Source organism: Thamnophis elegans, chromosome 6 (assembly GCF_009769535.1).
Source record: "Thamnophis elegans isolate rThaEle1 chromosome 6, rThaEle1.pri, whole genome shotgun sequence".
Taxonomy (NCBI): Eukaryota; Metazoa; Chordata; class Lepidosauria; order Squamata; family Colubridae; genus Thamnophis; species Thamnophis elegans.
The window spans coordinates 68,222,513-68,242,022 of record NC_045546.1 but is presented as its reverse complement, the minus strand read 5'-3'; the positions used below and the strand labels follow the sequence as shown (position 1 = coordinate 68,242,022).

The following is a 19,510-nucleotide window of genomic DNA, read 5'->3' as shown; positions in this document are numbered from 1 at the left end:
ACTGCATATGCAAATGGAGCTGCATGTGTGTGCCCGCCCACCAATTTTGTAGCACTATTCTGAATGGGCTATATCCTGGGACTTGGGGATCCTTGCTATATACCAGAGATGGCAAACCTTATCGGCATCGAGTGCTGAAAAGATTGCGCAGAAATGTCACATCAGTTACCAATTTCATTGTATTTAAGTACAATGACAATAAAGATTATACTTATACTACCAATCTGCTTTCTATTGAGGACCTGTATACTGCACAAGTCAGAAAGAGGGCTGTGGAAGTATTTACAGCCCCTCGCATCCTGGACATAAACAGTTTCAATTTCTACCCTAAAAACAATGCTAGAGGGCACTACATGTCAGAACAACTAGACACAAGGACAGTTCCCCACCCCCAATGCCATCACTCCGCTAAACAACTAATTCCTACAACACTGTCAAACACTGTCAAATAGGGGAAATTACCTATCTTCTTATGACTATAACTTGGTTGCTTATCACTATTTTTGTATGTACATTGAGAGCTTGTGCACCAGAAACAAATTCCTTGTGTATCTAATCACACGGCCAATACAAAATTCTATTCTATTTTATTCTATTATCTTCTATATATATCTAATAAAATAAATTAAAAATTACAAAAGTAATGACATAAATAGAATGAAGACTATTTGGAAAAGGCTGCCAAGATAATAAGCCAACTGAAAGCCAAGTCCTATGAAGAACTGATTATGCTTAGTCTAGGGTTGTGGAAGCTCATCAGTGGATGATCCAATCTGAACTAAGGAGAAATTTCCTGAGAGTGAGAACAATTAGTCAATGAAACAGCTCGTTTCCTGGATGGGTACACCATCACTCAAGGTTTTCAAGAAATGATTGAACAACCATTGGTCTGGGATGGAGTAAGGACTCCTGCCTTGGGCAGAGCATTGGACTAGAAGATGTTTGAGGTCTCTTCCAGCCCTGTTATTCTATAATAGGAGCTGTAATAGCTGTGTTCAAATATCTAAGGGACCATTGTATAGAAGAGGGAGAAAACTTGTTGGAGGACAGCCGGCTCAGAACCAATGAGTGTAGTGAAATGATACATAGCCATGATGGCAAATCTATGGCACACTTATCCAAAGTGGCATGCGAAGCCATATCACCTGGTACGTGCAGTCTTGCCTGTTTGTCTTCTGGGTTTCTGGCGCACATGAATGTGCGATGATCAGCTGTTCTTTGCAAATGCAGCAGTGCTGAAAACCAGCGGGCATATGCGTGCTGGCCAGCTAATTGTTGGGTGCGCATGCATGCCAGAAACCAGAAGTTCAGCTTTTCTGGAGCAGGTCCCTTCACACATGTGGCAGTGCCAAAAACTGGCTTGCACATGCACACTGGCCAGCTGATTGTCAGGCATGCATGCACACTAGAACTCAGAAGTTTGGCTTTTCTGGAATGTGGCCTCGACATGCCAACCCAGACAGTTATAGAGATGCAGATGATAGACTCAATAATTCCTCTGTAGAACTGTATCAGCAGCTCCTTGGGCAGCCTGAGCTTTCTGAGTTGGTGCAGGGAGAACATTCTTTGTTGAGCTTTTTTAATGTTAGGTATCTATTTTAAGTCTTGAGATATAACAGAACTTTGAAACTTGAAGGTCTCTACTGTTGCTATTGTGTTGTCTAGTATTATGAGTGATTGTAGCATAAGAGGCTTCTCCTAAAATTTACTATCATTTCTACAGTTTCTACAGAAATGTGGTTGGGACAGACTGGGGAGTCCTATGTTTTCTCTCTTTTACATTTTCAGGGATTATATACAGTATAAAGAGTTAACAGTTGCACCGATGAAACTTTATGTTTGTGTACATGAAACAAAGAACAAGTAGTTCAGCACATGACAGGCTGTCAATCTGAAAATACTCTGAAACAAATAGGTTTTGTTTCTGGTGCACATAATTCCAAGCCCGAGATCTTAAGAGGGTGGCCAATCCAAGTAGTTTCCCCTCTACATACACAGTATATTGTATATTATACTCTACAAAGTGGTCTCATTATGTAGAACTCTTTTTAGTAGTCTGGATTATGGAAGAATTGCAGGAAAATATTAGTAATGCATATAAAACAGAAACAAGCTAAAATAGGTGGTGGATCAACTTCTTGTTTCTTGCCTATGTTTTGTTACAAACTACTCTAACTGCTGCCTGTTTTTTTTTTTTTAGCAATAATGGTTACATTGAATATGATATTAATATATAAAGCTTGTGATATGGTTCCAGGATCAGAGCTAGTCTATATTTGAATGGCCTGAAGGTGTGTTAACATTCAAGGAAGCTAAAGCTGCAATCTAGGAAAGGCAGTTCTTGGCCCTCTAAGTACTTGGAAAATAGACCACCTGTGAACCATATGTAAAACCACCCTGATTGCCATATAGAAGAAAGTATGAAATAGGCCTGTATAAATCATTGGGTGGGATTTCAAAGCATTGGAAAGTTGTGGGAGTACTTTCATTGACCAGATCTGGAGGAGTGCTCAGAGCCCTGTAAAATAACTTTAGCTTTAGTACAAATGCTAGGACTGCATGGTACTTTGGGTTCTGTTCCAAACAAAATACTGAAGAGAATACAAGACTGTAAATATAGTACCCACTCACAACTCTTTAAAGTAGATACTTCATGAATCCAGGAAAAAGGTGCCGCTGCTTTAAAAAGTACCAAGTAGATGCTGTGGGCTTTATATTCCTATATTCAAAAACAGTGCATAGCCTTAACAAACATTATTATTTAATGAATTTAAGTTGTTTCAACTGCTTTGAAGTTAAATTCAGATATATGAATGCCTCTTTCTTTTCTAATTTATACCTCTATCTTGACTGAGAATGCTGACATCGTATTGACCACTCCCTCCCGGTCACATGACTGCCAAGCCACTCCCTCCTGGTCACATGGCTGCCAAGCCACTCCCACCCAGTCACATGACTGCCAAGCCACTCCCACCCAGTCACATGGCCAGCAAGCCACTCCCACAAAGCAGGCCACACCTACAGAATTTTCTAAAAAATTTGAAACCCACCATTGTTGTACAGGTATCTGATGTTATTCTGCCCAGCTTTACTTGCTGCTTCCTGTCTGTTGGAAAGCTTATGATTTACTTACATGTGTGGTCAGGTACTGGTAACTGGTTCAGTTTATGACTGACCATCTATCAAAATAACTCTGGACAACCAACACAATAAAAATATCAATAATATAATGAAACAAAAATAAATCAAAAAGGTGATGGCCAAGGATAAACTGGTCAACAGCAAATTTGTACAATCCCCAGGTCTGAGAGAATCGCCATAGATTTTTTTTGGGGGGGGTGTTAGCCAAGGAAACAGTGTCTTTATTCTGCAAGATTTAAACAAGAAGTGACCCAAAATTCGGCAACCCATCCAGGAGGCTTGCTTTCACAGGGGAGGGATGGGCGAAGGGGAGAAATGGAGAGAAATGCCCTCCCAAAGCAGGGATGTATCTGGAAGTATATGCATATTTGAATTGCCATAGATTAGTAATCTACATTAATCAGAAGTGACATTTCCTCAGTATGTCTTTAGAGACCTTACATATGAAGATTCTATTATATGTAACAATCTTAACTGGCAGGATAATGAAAAGGTTTGCAGGACTAAAATAAATCTTTATGAGTTTTATTTTCTAGCTTAGCTATAACATTGATGGAGGTGGAGTGTACAGGCATAGTGCTTGAAAATAAGCCAAATAAGTCTACAAATTTGGGGGCCAATTCTTAACAGAGTTTCTTGTTCAAAAAAGATATAGATCAATATAAATATTCAATATCAGTATTATTCAATGTTCCATTTAAATTCTTATATTCAAAATGATGTATACATATATACATGTAATATGTATAAAATATCTGATGTAGAGGATCATTGCCACATTCACAGTAAAGTGAATAATTTCTGTTTGCAGGGTGGGAGAAAGCAACAGGAAGGAAACTTCTCTTGAACAATGGGAGGAAATGGAAGAATTGAGTTAGGGTGAGGGGGAACAACAGCCAAGTAGTAGCAGGAGCTGCTTCATTTGTGGGAAGGTATTTACATCTGAACTGTTCTCCAAACAGGAATTTGAAGGATATCTTACATCTCGTGTCTTGCATAACCAACTGTAGTGAATATTCGTGAAGACTGGGATAAAAGGTAAGTGTTCTTATCAATATATCATATCAGTATAGTCAAGATCCAATATTTTTGCAAAGAGAAAAATGATGGAGGTTTCCAAAATAGCAGGAAAGAAGTGACAAAGATCCTCATAACATGTCATGGTAAGAATTGTTAAAATTGTTTGGGGCTGCCCAATTGGTATAAAATGGGTAGTTACATAAATATTTTAAATAACTAAATAAAAGTCCTGCTTCAAATCTTGTTGTTACTATTATTCCATAATGTAACACTTTAATTGTTTGAATTGTCTGCCAGTTCAGATAGTAAATATGACTAATGGCCAGCAAGTTATCAACTACAAAATAATTTTATCTCTTCTGGGTTACTCCATAGATATATGACCAGAACAATTGCAAGGTTTGAAAAATATTTAGAAAGTTGATAAAGCAAATTTCTTTTGCCAAGAATGAAATTGTTAATTATTTTAATGATTCTAATTTTTGTTTAGATTTTTGTTGCATTAATTGTATGTCTCATAAACTGTATTTGTATTGATGTAAGTTATATTGACCACTGGAATAAATAGATATGTGTAGCATAAATTCAATAAAAAATAAATAGGTGAACATTAAACTCCCATAGGCTACCGAGAGAAAAAATATACAAAACTTTAGTTTTTCAACAGAATGGATTGTCATTGTTTATCAGGTGATAAAGATGTAGAAATAGTTACACACAATTCTGAGTTATCCTCATTAAAATCTGTTTAATATAAAGAAACCTATTTATGATGAAACACAACCTGTTTGTAAAGAAACGTCCATGCCAAATTCCTAATAGGTTCAGGTTTTGTACAAAAATAAGAGATTCTTTCTTAGATTCACTGAAGACTGAATGGCTGAAAGTGCTCTATAATAGTTAGTTAGCCCTCTTTCCTGAAAGGAAGGTCCCTATTGTTAAATAAGGTGTTTTTGTCATAAACAGAATATTAGCCATAACTATATGAGTTCAGGGGAACAGCAATTTGAACTCTTATTTGAACTGAGCATCTATTTATTTTTGCTAGCCAACTGAACCAAAACTAAGAATTCAGACTAGAAAACCTAGTGTATTTATTCTTTTTTCACTGATATCCAGATTTAGTATAGATTACATTGCTGTTGAAAATTTTTAAGTTCTGAAGTTTTCACTCTTTCTTTGGTGTTTCATAGATTGTAGACTGAGAAGTCTACTTCCTTGCTGAAGTAACATGCATCCTTTGTGTCACATGGATTCTGATATTGCAGACTGGCTTGCCATCATTCATCTGGAAAGCTATCAAGATACTTTCAAACAACATGGTATGTCTTAGGTGAGAGATGTGACCTCTCTCTGTAAGGACGACCTATGGAAACTTGGCATCACTGCTACAGGCCACCGTAAAAGGATTCTGAATTTAGTACAGCAAACTCAATCTGTTTGTGGACAACAAAACTGGGCATATGGCAGAAGATTCCCATTCAGCTGAATGTCCATATTTTCCAGACAAACCTGTGATAAAAAAATGAAGAAATGGTGGCAAAAACTATTTCTGATTCTGAGGTTTGATCATGATTCAGCCAGCCAGCTCCAATATTCACTTCTTAATAAAGAGTCTTATCCTATAGGAAAGCCAGTACCTAAGCCCAGAACTGTATCCCCACGTGATCATGGAACAGCCAAACTACAGCCAGTCTCATTGTCAACGTTGTTACCTGTTCATAAACCCACTTTTGTTCTGCACAAGGAGCACAACATAATATTCAAGAGAGATTTGACCAAGAAAATGTACCACAAGTGTTCAGACTTTTGATACAACCTCTAAAGACCAAGTCCATACTCCAGCTTCTCAGAAAGAAGCAACAGAAGATAATTCTGGAACTGATATTCGAACCTTTGTTCACATCGATGAAATGAGTACTGAAGGAAACCATTTGTCTAAAACTTTGTCCATTTTTTCTATTCCCAAATTTCCAGTCTGTGTAATGGCCAGTCTATGGACATTAGTCCAACCACATCCGTTTCAACTGCTAAGAGATGCAGGCAGAGACTGTATTAGTTCCTTCTGACCTCATCCGGTCAGCCTCCCTGGAGAATAAGAAGAGATGGTACCAGATGTTACTTTTCCTTTGCCAGTTAAAAGAGTAGAAATGAAGGAGAGTCTGAGAGGTGGGGCTAGCACACAACATTCTGAATAATGCTACAAAATGGAAATTTAACATGAAGAAGACTGAGTAAGTACATATGCTCTTCCTAGCAGTGTAGTTTAGCCCTTCAATTAGAAAGCCTCAGCGAGAGTAGGAAGACTGTGAAAACTATTCTATATATGTGTACATATGTATGTACAGGTGTATATGCCAACTATTAGTAGTAATAATAGAATAGGAATGGAGCTGATAATTTCAAGGTGTTTTTTTTTTACTATTGCATCCTACCTTCTTTAGAATTATTAATTGGGTGTCTTACAGTTAACTGGGCTTCTTCAGAATTCCATACATTTAAGGCAGAGATTCATAATGTAATTCTACAAAGCCTTAACCCTGGTCTCAGAGTTCCCCAAATGTTTACTGCCATTTTTATTGTGACAGAGGAGGAAATAATCCAATTAATTTGATTCAAGTAATATTAATTACATTAACGTTGAACTCTCTGTTTACACTTTGTTCTTAGCCTGATTTTAGTTGCTTCCTTTTCCTGATTGATTACAGATGTAATAATCATTACAGTTACTTTTTCATCACCATTGCAACTATAAATGGTCATTAAACAAGGCAATTGAACTTGTTTAATGACCATTTATAGTTACCTTGTTTAATGACCATTTATAATTGCAAAAGTGATGGAAAAGTAACTTTGCAACCAATGCTTGCATTTATGATCTTCTGAGCTGAAGTAAAATTATATTTCACTTAGCAATTGCTTCATTTATTAACCAAGCTACCTGTACCAATTGTGCTAAACAAGGACTATTGGGAATATATGATCTGTTGCTGTCTGAATGAGCTCACATGAACTTGTAAGCCTAAGTGGCTGGAAATGGGAGGGGTGAGGCTTCAGCCGGTTCACCGAACTGAGCAAACAGTTAGCTACCAGTTCTAGCAAACCGCTGCGAACTGGCTGAATCCCACCACTGGTCGTAAATGTGAAAAACAGTCATGTCACTTTTTTCAGTGCCATTGTAATTTTGTACAATCACTAAATCAATTGTTGTAAGTCAAGGAATACCTGTATAATTCCAATAGCAGAGAATGACTATAAACCTAAAATGAAATCTTCTCACTCTTTTCATAGCTCCCTGGGACAATTGTGCTTGTGTTCGCAACATTCATCTGAAGGACCTCACAGCAATTCAAGTGAGTGAAGATAGTAGTTGTCTTGGATAGTAATGGGAAGGGGCAGGATAAGGTAGTTTTTCATGTAACATTTAAAACTCTGTGCTTATTTTTCTTAGCTAATATAACACAAAAATAGCTAAAATAATGGGATAGAAAAGGATGGCTTATAAGTGTTCTAAAACTAGATTCTCCTGGTAAGCCATATCATAAAACTACAAAGAAGTACAAAAAATACAGAAAATTTCTTTAAAAGAAATAGTTTATTAAGTTCAATCCACAGCTCAGTGCAGGAATGCATATGAAATCATCCCAGAGAAGAATTATCTAGCTTTTGCTTGAGCATACAAGTCTACTAATAATCCTCAGATTACTAGTTGTGAATAGAATTGTCCCTAAGCTTCCTGTGGTAAAGTGCAATGTGACATAACTACATTGGTTAGCAATGGCAATTCTGGTAGTATCACTATTAAGTATGTACCATTAAGTAACATTATTGAGTAGTATCATTATTAAGATAGAAATGCATACGTCATTAAGCAAGAACATCATGTAACCATAACTTCTGATTTCCTTATTGACTTCAGTTATAGAAGCCAGCAGGGGGCATTGGAAATTAAAATCAATTAACCACCACAATCATTTGCAACAATATTTGCAAACTTGGTATCAAGCATTCAGATTATGATCATATGATTGCAGGGATGTTGTGATGATTAGAACTCTGAGGATCAATCATAAGTGCCTAGTTCAGCAAAGCAGCAAGTTTGAATGGTTGCAGAATGAGTAGCCATAATTTGAAGACCATACATATCAGGGTGGGTTTCTCGCCCCGTTCCAACCGGTTTGGTTGGAACGGGGCCGGCGGCGTCCTCGTGCACGCGCACAGTGCACGCATGTGTACTAGCATCTGTGCTATGCTCCAGCTGCTCCTGGAGGATCGCGCAGGCGCTGTATGCGTCCTGCGCATGCGTGGAAGCGCAGAACTCATCAAAACCGGGTAAGGAGTGCGGGCGGGCGGATGGGCCCTTTGCCGTTCCCAGAAGTTACTTATTTCCGGGTTCGCCGACCAACCGGTTCGCGGGGACCGCCGCGAACCGGTTGAAACCCACCCCTGATACGTATATAGCAAAGAGGAATCTAACCACTTCTTTGATTACTTGGTTACAGATAGCCCTCAATGTTTGACTAGTCACTTAGCAACTAGTGACAGTTACCCCTAAAAAGTACTAATGGCCCAGTTCCAAAGTTTGACAGTCATGCTCCCTCATGGTCATGTGACTGCATGACTGCATTTATGGCCATTTGCAGCATTCTGCAATCATGTGATTGTCATTTATGACATTTTTTCTGAAAACTAGCCATTATTTCCAGTTTTGGCTTCCTTAACAACCATGGTGTTCACTTAATGACTGTTGCAAAAAAGTAATAAAATCAGGTCGATATTGTGATAACCCACTTTGCACTGACATGATGTACAACCATAATGAGTAATTCCATTATGATTCTAAATCAAGGACTACTTGTACATAATTTTACTCTTAGGAATTTCCCCCATAAAGTTGAGTTGCAATTTGTAATCAGTCCATTATTTTATATCATCAAATGGAATGGAGGACAGTGGGTCTTCCTGGGAACATGGCTAACTGAATACATGCATAGGGAGAGATCTCTGAAGGATTTCTCCCTGAAGTGTGGCTCTTCTGCCTTTTAACTGAAGAGACTGATAGCCCATCAGTTTTTATGACTGCAGTCTGTTTTAGGGTTGAAGAGAAGTTGAAACTGACAGTAAGTTATGCTTTCCTTATCTTAATCATCTTCAAATATTATTCTATCTTGTCAATTTAAAAGAGGCCCTTTCTAGCAACAGCTTACTATACCTTTTTGAAGGCTTGTGCCATTTTAGGGATTTATTTTTGTCTTAAAAACAAGGAAGAAGGCTGCTAAGACAAGCCACATAAGAAGTCGGGCCAAGAGGATTTTTTTTTAAAAAAAAAAGCTGACTGAGAAAGATAAAGATTGAAGAAGTCATTTCAGTGGTGATATTCAGCTGGTTCGGCCGAACCACTTGTTAGTTTTTTGTGCAGTTCAGCGAACTGGTTATTTCCACCACTGGCTGGGCCCATCCCGCCCACCAGGGTTGCCATTCAGGGTAGGGAGGCTGCAGGGGCATGATTGGACCCACACAGATCATCTGGGAGGCAGCCATGGACCGGCACTGCCGATCAGCTGGGAGGCTAATCAGTCAGTTCAGTCAGACCTTCCAACTTCATGAGATCTCCCCCCCCCCCAAGTTGGAAGAGCTATCTGATCTTTTTAAACATTGGCAGTCACATGGTCTTCTTTTGTTGCCCTGCATGCAGGAGAATAGAGTTGGAAAGCAGTTTAGTGAGGGAATGGTGGTTGTTCTGGAATGGGGTGGAAGTGAGGATTTTGCATTATCTTTGTGGGTGGAAAAATCTGTGCATCTTATAGAACAAACATTGCGGTGGGGGGAGGAAGGTTGGGGTGGCAAAGGCATTTGCCACTGCTGCCTGTCACCACACCTGCCACTTGACACCTGGGGAACACTGGAGCCTTCCCTACCGAGCAGCTGATCAGCAGTTGGATTGGCCTCCCGGAATACCATTGATCAGCTGTTCTAGGCAGCAGAATTTCTGCTGCAACTGCTGTTGACACACACACCCCCGATTGCTGTCACCGAATGGCAGAGGCTGTCATAGGTGGCGATGGTGAATGGTGATCAGTGGCGATCGATGGTGATTGGCGGCAGCAGTGATGATCCCTGCCACCTAGAACAGCTGATCAGTGGTATTCTGGGAGGCCAATCCAACCGCCAATCAGCTGCTTGGCAGCTCCAGTGTTCCCCAGCAGCAGCAGCAGCTCAGCTCAGTTGACCAGTGGTGGGCGCAATGCAGTGGAGCCCTGATGAGCCACATGCTAGGGCTGTGATAACATGCTGAAGCTGACCAGGAAGAGCTTAGAGAAAATATACAAATTTGGGACTTTTTCTTTAAGGACATTAACAAGGTTGAGGATCTTGTGATAAAAAGAAAAGATTGCAAGTCTTTGATACTTCCAGAGAAGAAAAAGAGTTTACTCCATAAATATAAGCTGGAAGGAATGACTTAACTTAAGGAGTAAACTGGAATCATGATGTATTTTTCTCTGCTTGATGTGTGCAACTGAAAGAAAGGTTTAACCCAAAATTTGCAAATGTATTTTTTTTACATATACATAATGCTTAAGCAACTCTTAAAGTAGGCAAAAGTTATTGAAAATGTATTTGAAAGTAACTGTATTAAGAGAAAGTAAAAGAAAATGATATATCAGTTTAAAGAAAAACACTATATGTTAAAAAGGATGTTTATAAAAGAAAAAATAATTATTCTATAAGGAGGAAGGGAGCTAAATGCAATTTTGAAGTTTAAAGCTTGTATGTTAAAGTTAAAGAATAAGATGTATTAGAAAGTTTTGACTTGAAAGAAAAAAGTGCCTTTTTATTTTAAAAAGTTTAGTACCTTGAAGGAAAAAAGGAGTGTGAAAGAGGAAAAGAAAGACACACCCCTTTTTGAGGCCAAAGAATTTGAAAGAATATAACAAACTTTGTAAATAAAAATGGTGACAGTTTATAAATATTACCAGGTGCAAATAGAAATAGATGTTATTTCCATAGCAAGGAAGATAAAGCAGGAATTGTTAACTTGATTACTTTACTTAAAGTGAAAAATATGTTCTTACATGTTCTTCTGGAATTTGTGCTTGAGATGAAAAAAAATGAAATTTTGATCTTGGTTTTGTTGATTAGAAAGATTTGGTGTTATAGAAATGGCTAATTATATATTAATGTGCAAAAGCAAAAAGTTGAGGCTGGAATGTATTTATCTTGTACTGAGCTAGGAAGAGTTGGAAATTAATGCCCCCCTTTTCTTTCTTTTTCTCTTCCTCCTTGTATTCCACACCCCCTTTTCCCATTCCCTTTCCCTCCCTTAATTTCTTATTTCCTTTTCTTGTATTTTATATTTTATATGATGATGATGATGATGATGATGATGATGATGATGATGATGATGATGATGATGGAGGAATGGAGGATAGGTCTTGACCTTCTGTGTGATTCTGTATTTAACATGCACTATAATATCACTCTATTCCTCTTAGAGCTAATCATTCCCAGTTCTTTACTATCTCTTATACAAATTAGTTTCAAATCCCTGACTGTTGTCATTGCTATTTTCTGAATTTTCTTAAAGTGTGATGCCAGAACTAAGCATGGTGCTTTAAACGGGATCTGCCTCTGATTACACACACATCTTATATCAATCTTGTATACAGAACAGAACAGAACAATAGTTGGAAGCAGAGGTGGGCTGCTGCTGGTTCAGACTGGTTCGGGCAAACCTGTAGTTCTGACCAGCTGTTGGGCCCACGACCCACCCTGGCGCTATCTTGTCCTATATAATCGTCGTTTTTCAATATTGCGCACTCACATTTTCAGTTCTGGGCAAACCAGTTGTGACAGTATGTGATGCCCACCTCTGGTTGGAAGAAACCTTGGAGGTCTTCTATGCCTTCTGATAGTTTGGAGTATAAATTGACTCTTTCTTCTTTGTGGCAGTCCCTCTGTCAGCGTTCCAAATATCATGCAGAATAAAATCAGAGTCCAAGGCAGAACTATCCTTAAAGTTCCAATTTAATAAGTCAGACATGTTGGCAGCAAACTGTGGAATCCCAAATCTAAAAGCTTCCTGGGATTCCACCCATTTGAAAGGTCATGATCGTATCCTCACACCCATAAATCCATCACATTTATTTATCCGGCTGCATCTTCCTATTTATCTAAAAATTTCCTCTCCCACAAATTCCTTTGCTGCTTGGGAAAGATATAGAGAAGCGTCTCATCTCAGCTTCTTATCTCAAAAAGCTTTCTCTTAATTGTTCGCTGATATTTTATGCTGACCCAGTCAGCGTTGGGAAATCAGCACCCCTCTCACCAGCCCCCTTGCCAGGGTGCTGATGCTTTATTTTAAAAGGAGATTTGGGATAATGACAGCATTTCAAATATCATGCAGAATTAAATCAGAGTCCAAGGCAGAGCTATTCTTAAAGTTCCAATTTAATAAGTCAGACATGTTGGTAACAAAATGTGGAATCCCAAATCTAACATCTTCCTGGGATTACATTTGAAAGGTCATGATCTTATCCCCACACCCATAAATCTATCACAAGGTCCAATCTTATTCTGCCACACTGGCATTTCCACCCATCTAGTCCGGTCAGATGCAGAGGTGCAGAGACAAAAGATGACCTTGATTTCTAGAAAGGAATGACAACAATACATTCTACAATTCTAATCCTTACTATTCCCCCTCCCAATTACTACACTAATGAAACAGTATAATGAAATAATAGAGAGTGTGGCAGGCCAAAGATCTTAAAAAGGAATATAACTGCAGGCCTGATACCCTTAAATATTGGCACACTGCTATCATGTCACCCCAGTCCTTCTTTTCACTAGACTATACATACTCAATTCCTGCAACAGTTATTCATATACTTCAGTCTCCAGCCCCCTGACCAGTGGTGGGATTCAACATTTTTTTACTACTGGTTCTGTGGGCATGGCTTGGTGGGTGTGGCAGAGGAAGGATACTGCAAAATCCCCATTCCCTCCCCACCCCACTAATCTGCTTTCCAGCTCTTTTCTCCTGTGCAGGGCAACAAATGAAGACCCAGCTGATTACTTGGGACTCAGGAGGCAGCGAATAGATGGGGGTGGGGCCAGTCAGAGGTGGTATTTGCTGATTCTCCAAACTACTCAAAATTTTCACTACCGGTTTGCCAGAACCGGTCAGAAGTGGCTGAATACCACCTCTGCCCTTGTTCATCTTTATTGCTTTTCTCTGTACTCTTTCCAGAGTCTTAGCATCTTTTTAATATTATGATGACCAAATCTAGATGCAATATTCCAAGTGTGGTTTAGCCTAGGATTGCCTTGGCTTTTTTGGTGGCTGCAGCACACTGCTGACTCATATTTAAGTGGCTGTCCACTGAGACTGCAAAATCCCTCTTTCAGTCACTGTTATTGAGCTAGGTTCCACCTATTCCATACCTGTATATTTGGTTGGGTTTTTTTTTTGCCTAAGTGTAAAGCCTTACTTTTCTCACCATTGAATTTTATTTTGTTAAAGGGGGCCTAGTATTCAGCTCTGTCGAGATCCATCTGGATTTTGAGCATCTCTTCTAAAGTTTTGGCTGTTTCTGCCAGCTTGGTGTCATCTGCAAATTTGATGAGTTTCCCTTCAATTCCCTCACATGAATCATTTATGAAGATATTGAAGAGTACTGGACCTAAGATAGAGCTTTGGGTTACCTAACTGCATAGTTCTCTCAGTGTAGATGCAGTTCCATTAAGGACTACACATTGACTGCAGTTGGTCAGCCAGTTACACACATTTTTCAATATTGTCAGTAGTAGGTTGTGGTAAACTTTATCAGATGCCTTACTGAAGTCCAAGTAAATAAAATCCACAGCATTTCACTGGTCCACCAATGTTGTCATTTTATCAAAGAATGAAATAAGATTTGACTGGCATGATCTCAAACTCATGTTGACTTTGTTTGCCTCTAGATGTTTGCAGATTCATTGCTTATCTTTTCCAGAATCTTTCCAGGAATAGATGTCAGGGTTATATAGTTCTGTAATTTCCTGAATCCATTTTTTTTCCTTTTAAAAAAATAAATAAAAGGGAACCACATCAGCTTTTCTCCAGTCCTTTTGTATCTCCCTGGTGCTCCAGAATCTTTGAAAGATATGGTTCAATGGTTCCACGTTCACATCTGCCAGCTCCTTCAGTATTCTGGGATAAACATTTCCTCATGTTTATTTGAACTTGTCTAAGATGGATAGGTGGTCTGTTACTATTTCCATGGCTATTTTAATTTGTACTCCTGGTCTGTATCCAGTCTTTCACAGCAGCTTGTTAAAGCCAATTGTAGGCTCCCAGATCAGACCAGTAGATCGGTAGCCCCAAAACATACTGAGGAAATTATTCAAGGTTCACCTCAATCCCCTCTTCCTCCCCCTCTCCCGGAGGCCCTTTAGACTTTTGAGGGAATTCATCATGAAACTGTTTAATCAACCTGTCTGCCTTTACATCCCAGCTCATTGATCCATGTGGCTTCAGAGGGTGGGTATCCCTTCCAATGTACAAGGTTCTGCAACAGGCCCCAATGCAGCCATGAATCTAAAATCTTCTTTACCTCATAATGCATCTTCCCTTGCACAATTATTGATTTGGAGGCTCCCAATCTACCGGTTTGATCTGGGAACCTTCTACTGACTTTAACAAGCTGCTGTGAAAGACCGGGTGCACTTTCCCTAACAAGTGGGGGATTTAAGCTGTACTGTAATAGGATTGATTACTTTCACTATAGGGAAAGGCTCTATAAATTTTGTTCCTAGTTTTTTGCAAAGGAGTTTTAACTTTAGGTACTTCGTTGAGAGGTAGACCTTGTTCCTGACTCGGAATGGCACTTGGGGGCTGCAGCATTTGTCAGCTTGCATTTGATGGATTTTTGCCACTTCTAGTAAAGCTTGTTTAGTATTTTCCCACCCCTTCTTTAGAGATTCCATCCATTCAATTAGTGACATGGATGAGAGGGGCTCCCTGGGCGTTTCAATGGGCTGAGAGCCTCGTGCCTTTAGGTAGGAGGAGCAGTAGCTACCTGTGTCTTGCTTTAGGTAAAAAGCAATCTGATCTCAGGCTGTTAGCTTCTGTCCAGGACTGATGCAGTCCCCAAGTCTTCTATTGTTTCAGGTGTTTTTCAATAAATTATATCTTTCATTTGCTATATTCCAATTATTGGAGTCATTTTACCATGTCTTCAACATAACTGTTAAATCATGTTTATCTTTCAGACTTTCAGAGACTTCAAGCTCCTATAGTGTATTTTTCTATTCTGTTAGAATACAGAAAATGAAGGGCGTTAATTTTAGAGCCAATGTTCTTTCTATATTTTCATTGGTTCAATGGGTCTCCTTGTCTCAAAGGTGCTTTTTCAAGAGACAACTGAACTTTCTGACTTTTCTTTGAAAATATTTTGCTTCTCAATCCTCATCTTCATCCTCATGAAAGAGGGTTAAAGAAGCCATCTATGTCAAAATTGAGCAGCCCACTCTCAATAGAGGGGGAGGGTTATGACATCATCTATCTCCAATCTACAACACAGTCCTTTCAACAGTTCCAAGAAGGTTCCACACCAGTTTGCACCACTCAGGTGACCCAGAGGATTCAGACAAACCTCCAGGTAACCTTAATGACCTGATAAAATAATGCAAATGACCAGCTTTCTGCAAGGAGTACACAGGTGAAACTCGAAAAATTAGAATATCGTGCAAAAGTTCATTTATTTCAGTAATGCACTTAAAAGGTGAAACTAATATATAGGATAGACTCATTACATGCAAAGCAAGATAGTTCAAGCTGTGATTTGTCATAATTGTGATGATTATGGCTTACAGCTCATGAAAACCCCAAATCCACAATCTCAGAAAATTAGAATATTATGAAAAGGTGCAATATTCTAGGCTCAAAGTGCCCCACTCTAATCAGCTAATTAAGCCATAACACCTGCAAAGGGTTCCTGAGCCTTTAAATGGTCTCTCAGTCTGGTTTCAGTAGGAATCACAATCATTGGAAAGACTGCTGACCTGACAGTTGTGCAGAAAACCACCATTGACACCCTCCATAAGGAGGGAAAGCCTAAAGAAGTTGGATGTTCCCAAAGTGCTGTATCAAAGCACATTAATAGAAATGTATGTGGAAGGCAAAAGTGTGGAAGAAAAAATTGTGCAAGCAACAGGGATGACCGCAGCCTGGTCATTGTCAGGTCAATGTCATATTCCTCTTGTCAAGCCGCTCCTGAACAACAAACAATGTCAGAAGCTTCTTACTTGGGCTAAAGAAAAACAGACCTGGTCTGTTGCTCAGTGGTCCAAAGTCCTCTTTTCTGATGAGAGCAACCATTTGGAAACCAAGGACCCAGAGTATGGAGGAAGAATGGAGAGGCACACACTGCAAAATGCTTGAAGTCCAATGTGAAGTTTCCACAGTCTGTGTTGATTTGGGGAGTCATGTCATCTGCTGGTATTGGTCCATTGTGCTTCATTAAGTCTAGGGCCAATGCAGCCATCTACCAGGAGATTTTGGAGCACTTCATGCTTCCTTCCGCACATGAGCTTTATGGGGATGCTGACTTCATTTTCCAGCAGGACGTGGCAGGACGTGGCACCTGCCCACACTGCCAAAAGCACCAAAACCTGGTTCAATGACCGTGGGATTACTGTGCTTGATTGGCCAGCAAACTCGCCTGACCTGAACCCCATAGAGAGTCTATGGGACATTGCCAAGAGAAATATGAGAGACATGAGACCGAACAATGCAGAAATGCTAAAGGCCGCTATTGAAACATCCTGGTCTTCCATAACACCTCAGCAGTGCCACAGGCTGATAGCTTCCATGCCACACCACATTGAGGCAGTAATTGCTGCAAAAGGGTCCAAACCGAGTACTGAGTACATATTCATGCTTATACTTTTCAGAGGTCCAATATTGTTCCATATGCAATCCTTGTTTTATTGATTGCATGTAATATTCTAATTTTCTGAGATTGTGGATTTGGGGAGCTGTAAGCCATAATCATCACAATTATGACAAATCACAGCTTGAACTATCTTGCTTTGCATGTAATGAGTCTATCTCATATATTAATTTCACCTTTTAAGTTGCATTACTGAACTAAATGAACTTTTGCACTATATTCTATTTTTTTGAGTTTCTCCTGTAAATAAGATTAACAGAGTTGGAAGGTACCTTGCAGGTCATCTAGTCCAATCCCCTGCCCAAGCAGGAGACTCTACCTCTACCTAGGATTGAACTCACAACCTCCTGATTGTGAGGCAAGAGCTCCACCTCTAGGCAACTGCAGTCTTATGATGATGAAATCCTTCCATTCCCCACCAACCACTCAGAGCTGAAGAAGCTTCTTGGATGAGAAGTGAAATGTCTTCAAAGAAAACCCAGAAAGTCCAGTTGCCTCTTGAAAAAGCACCTTTGGGACAGCCATGAGCTGGGTTCTCCATGGACAATGGATCCCCTTGTTAGTTCTGCAGTTCAAGTTTGCTATGCTTTGTCTGAATGCATTTTAGCAGTTCTCATTATTCTCCAATGTAATAAAAGTAGGCAAATAATAAAATCTGCATCATTACATTATGTTGCAAAATCCACAACATCATCTATTTATCTCAGATGTCACAGTGTAACAAACTTAGGATCACGTTGAAAATATGCTGGCATTCTGATATAATCTGCAGATGCTTTTGTTTTGAGATGCAATTCATCTCATTTCATCATCCAGGAAATTCAGACCATGGTCCTATGAACGAAATCTTTCCTATCAATGTAATTTGCTATGTTCTTTTTTCCATTTTCCCCTTCCTCAAAGAACTTTATGAGAAAATTATATAATATATATGGTGCTCAAAATACCTTATTTATTTTTCTTGGGGAAAAAGAGCAATAGCTCTTTTTTGAAACATCACTAGAAGCAAGGACATTTTTTTAAAAAAAAGTTTTTTATTTTTTCATTTTCATAACAAATAACCACATGTATACTATTACACCAACAACATTATATTAAATGTTAAATGTTCACATCAATTCGTCTCACCATCAACCCCCCAAAATGATTATTGGCTCTTCTGCTCTCCATACACTGTATTTATACCCTATCTATCACTTTCTTCTCCCTCTCTCCTCCTCCTCCCTACTTCCTTTCTTCCCTCTGTCGTCCTTCTCTTCTCTACTTCCCCTTCTTCTCTCCTTCTCCTCTCTCCCCTTTCCACTCCTTCTTTCTCCTCCTCTTCCCCTCTTCCCCTCTCTCTTATCCCTCTCTTCTTCCGTTACCTCTTTCCTCTACTCTGTGCTCGTCATCTCATTTAATTGGTGTATTTCAGCCTCAGAGCGAGCCCCATTTTATGTTAATGTTATTTATAATTCCATTTCAATATACATCTTCAATTTTAACATATATCTTCCTCCTTCTTTTTTGAAAGGAAAAAGAAGTATACATATATAGTAGTTATATTTATTTAAAAAAAACCACAAACATATTTTTGGCTGGGATGTAGACCTGGTTATGATTCCCAGCTATTCTCATCATTATATTTATATAGTTATACAACCTTATACGCCCTAAAATTGTAGTTCTGTCTTTATAATCTCAATATTTTCCATTATAAGTATATTTCATGTTTCCCCTCCATTTTTCCATATCTTGATTTAGCTTACCCTTAATTGTCTTTAAATAACAATCCTTACTGTTCAATGTTCATTATAAGCCCATTAATCTACTATGTAGAAAAACAAGCGGCACACACATCACTTTGATCATCATCTTAAGAATTCTATATGTGTCCATATTTCATATATTTTCACCTATACTTAATTGTCCTTCCATTGTCATATTCAATCAATTAGCAACTCAGTTTAATTATCATGTATAAAAGTGAATCACATACCTCTACTTTGCATTCTCCATATAACAGTTTCATATTTGTCCATGTTACATATATTTTAACCTTTATTTAATTATCTTTCTATTATCATATTCAGTCAGTTAGCAACTCAGTTTAATTATCATATACAGGAGTCTCAACTTTATATTTCCCATATAACACTTTCTAATTATCTGATTTTTTTCCTAGTGAGTCTTTTGTTTCGCTTCTCTATTCCTGTCTTCTCTCTTTTCTTTGCTTTGACATGTCCACCCTCTTCAATTTTCCCCAAGCCACTGTCAAACCCAGTGAAATCTTTTGTATTTCCCTTTGTTGGAGCATAACCCCTCTCTTCAGTTTTCCCTACCCTATGCCACTGTCAAACTCAGTGAGATCTTTTGTCTGGTTTTTATTTCCTTTTGTTGGGACACATCCCCCCTTTTCAATTTTCCCTATACCA

The 19,510-nt window shown here is 38.8% G+C and overlaps 1 protein-coding gene across 1 annotated transcript in view; it reads left to right on the top strand.

Moving 5' to 3' along the window:
- Positions 1-4,081: 4,081 nt before the first annotated feature.
- The window catches only part of ARAP3 (ArfGAP with RhoGAP domain, ankyrin repeat and PH domain 3), a 134,589-nt gene continuing 119,160 nt past the window's right edge, over positions 4,082-19,510 (top strand). Inside the window, exons 1-3 of the mRNA XM_032220192.1 lie at positions 4,082-4,179; positions 5,355-6,395; positions 7,453-7,514. Coding sequence (XP_032076083.1) covers positions 6,382-6,395; positions 7,453-7,514 — 76 coding nt within the window. The 5' untranslated portion in view covers positions 4,082-4,179; positions 5,355-6,381. The remainder of the gene's footprint in view (positions 4,180-5,354; positions 6,396-7,452; positions 7,515-19,510) is intronic.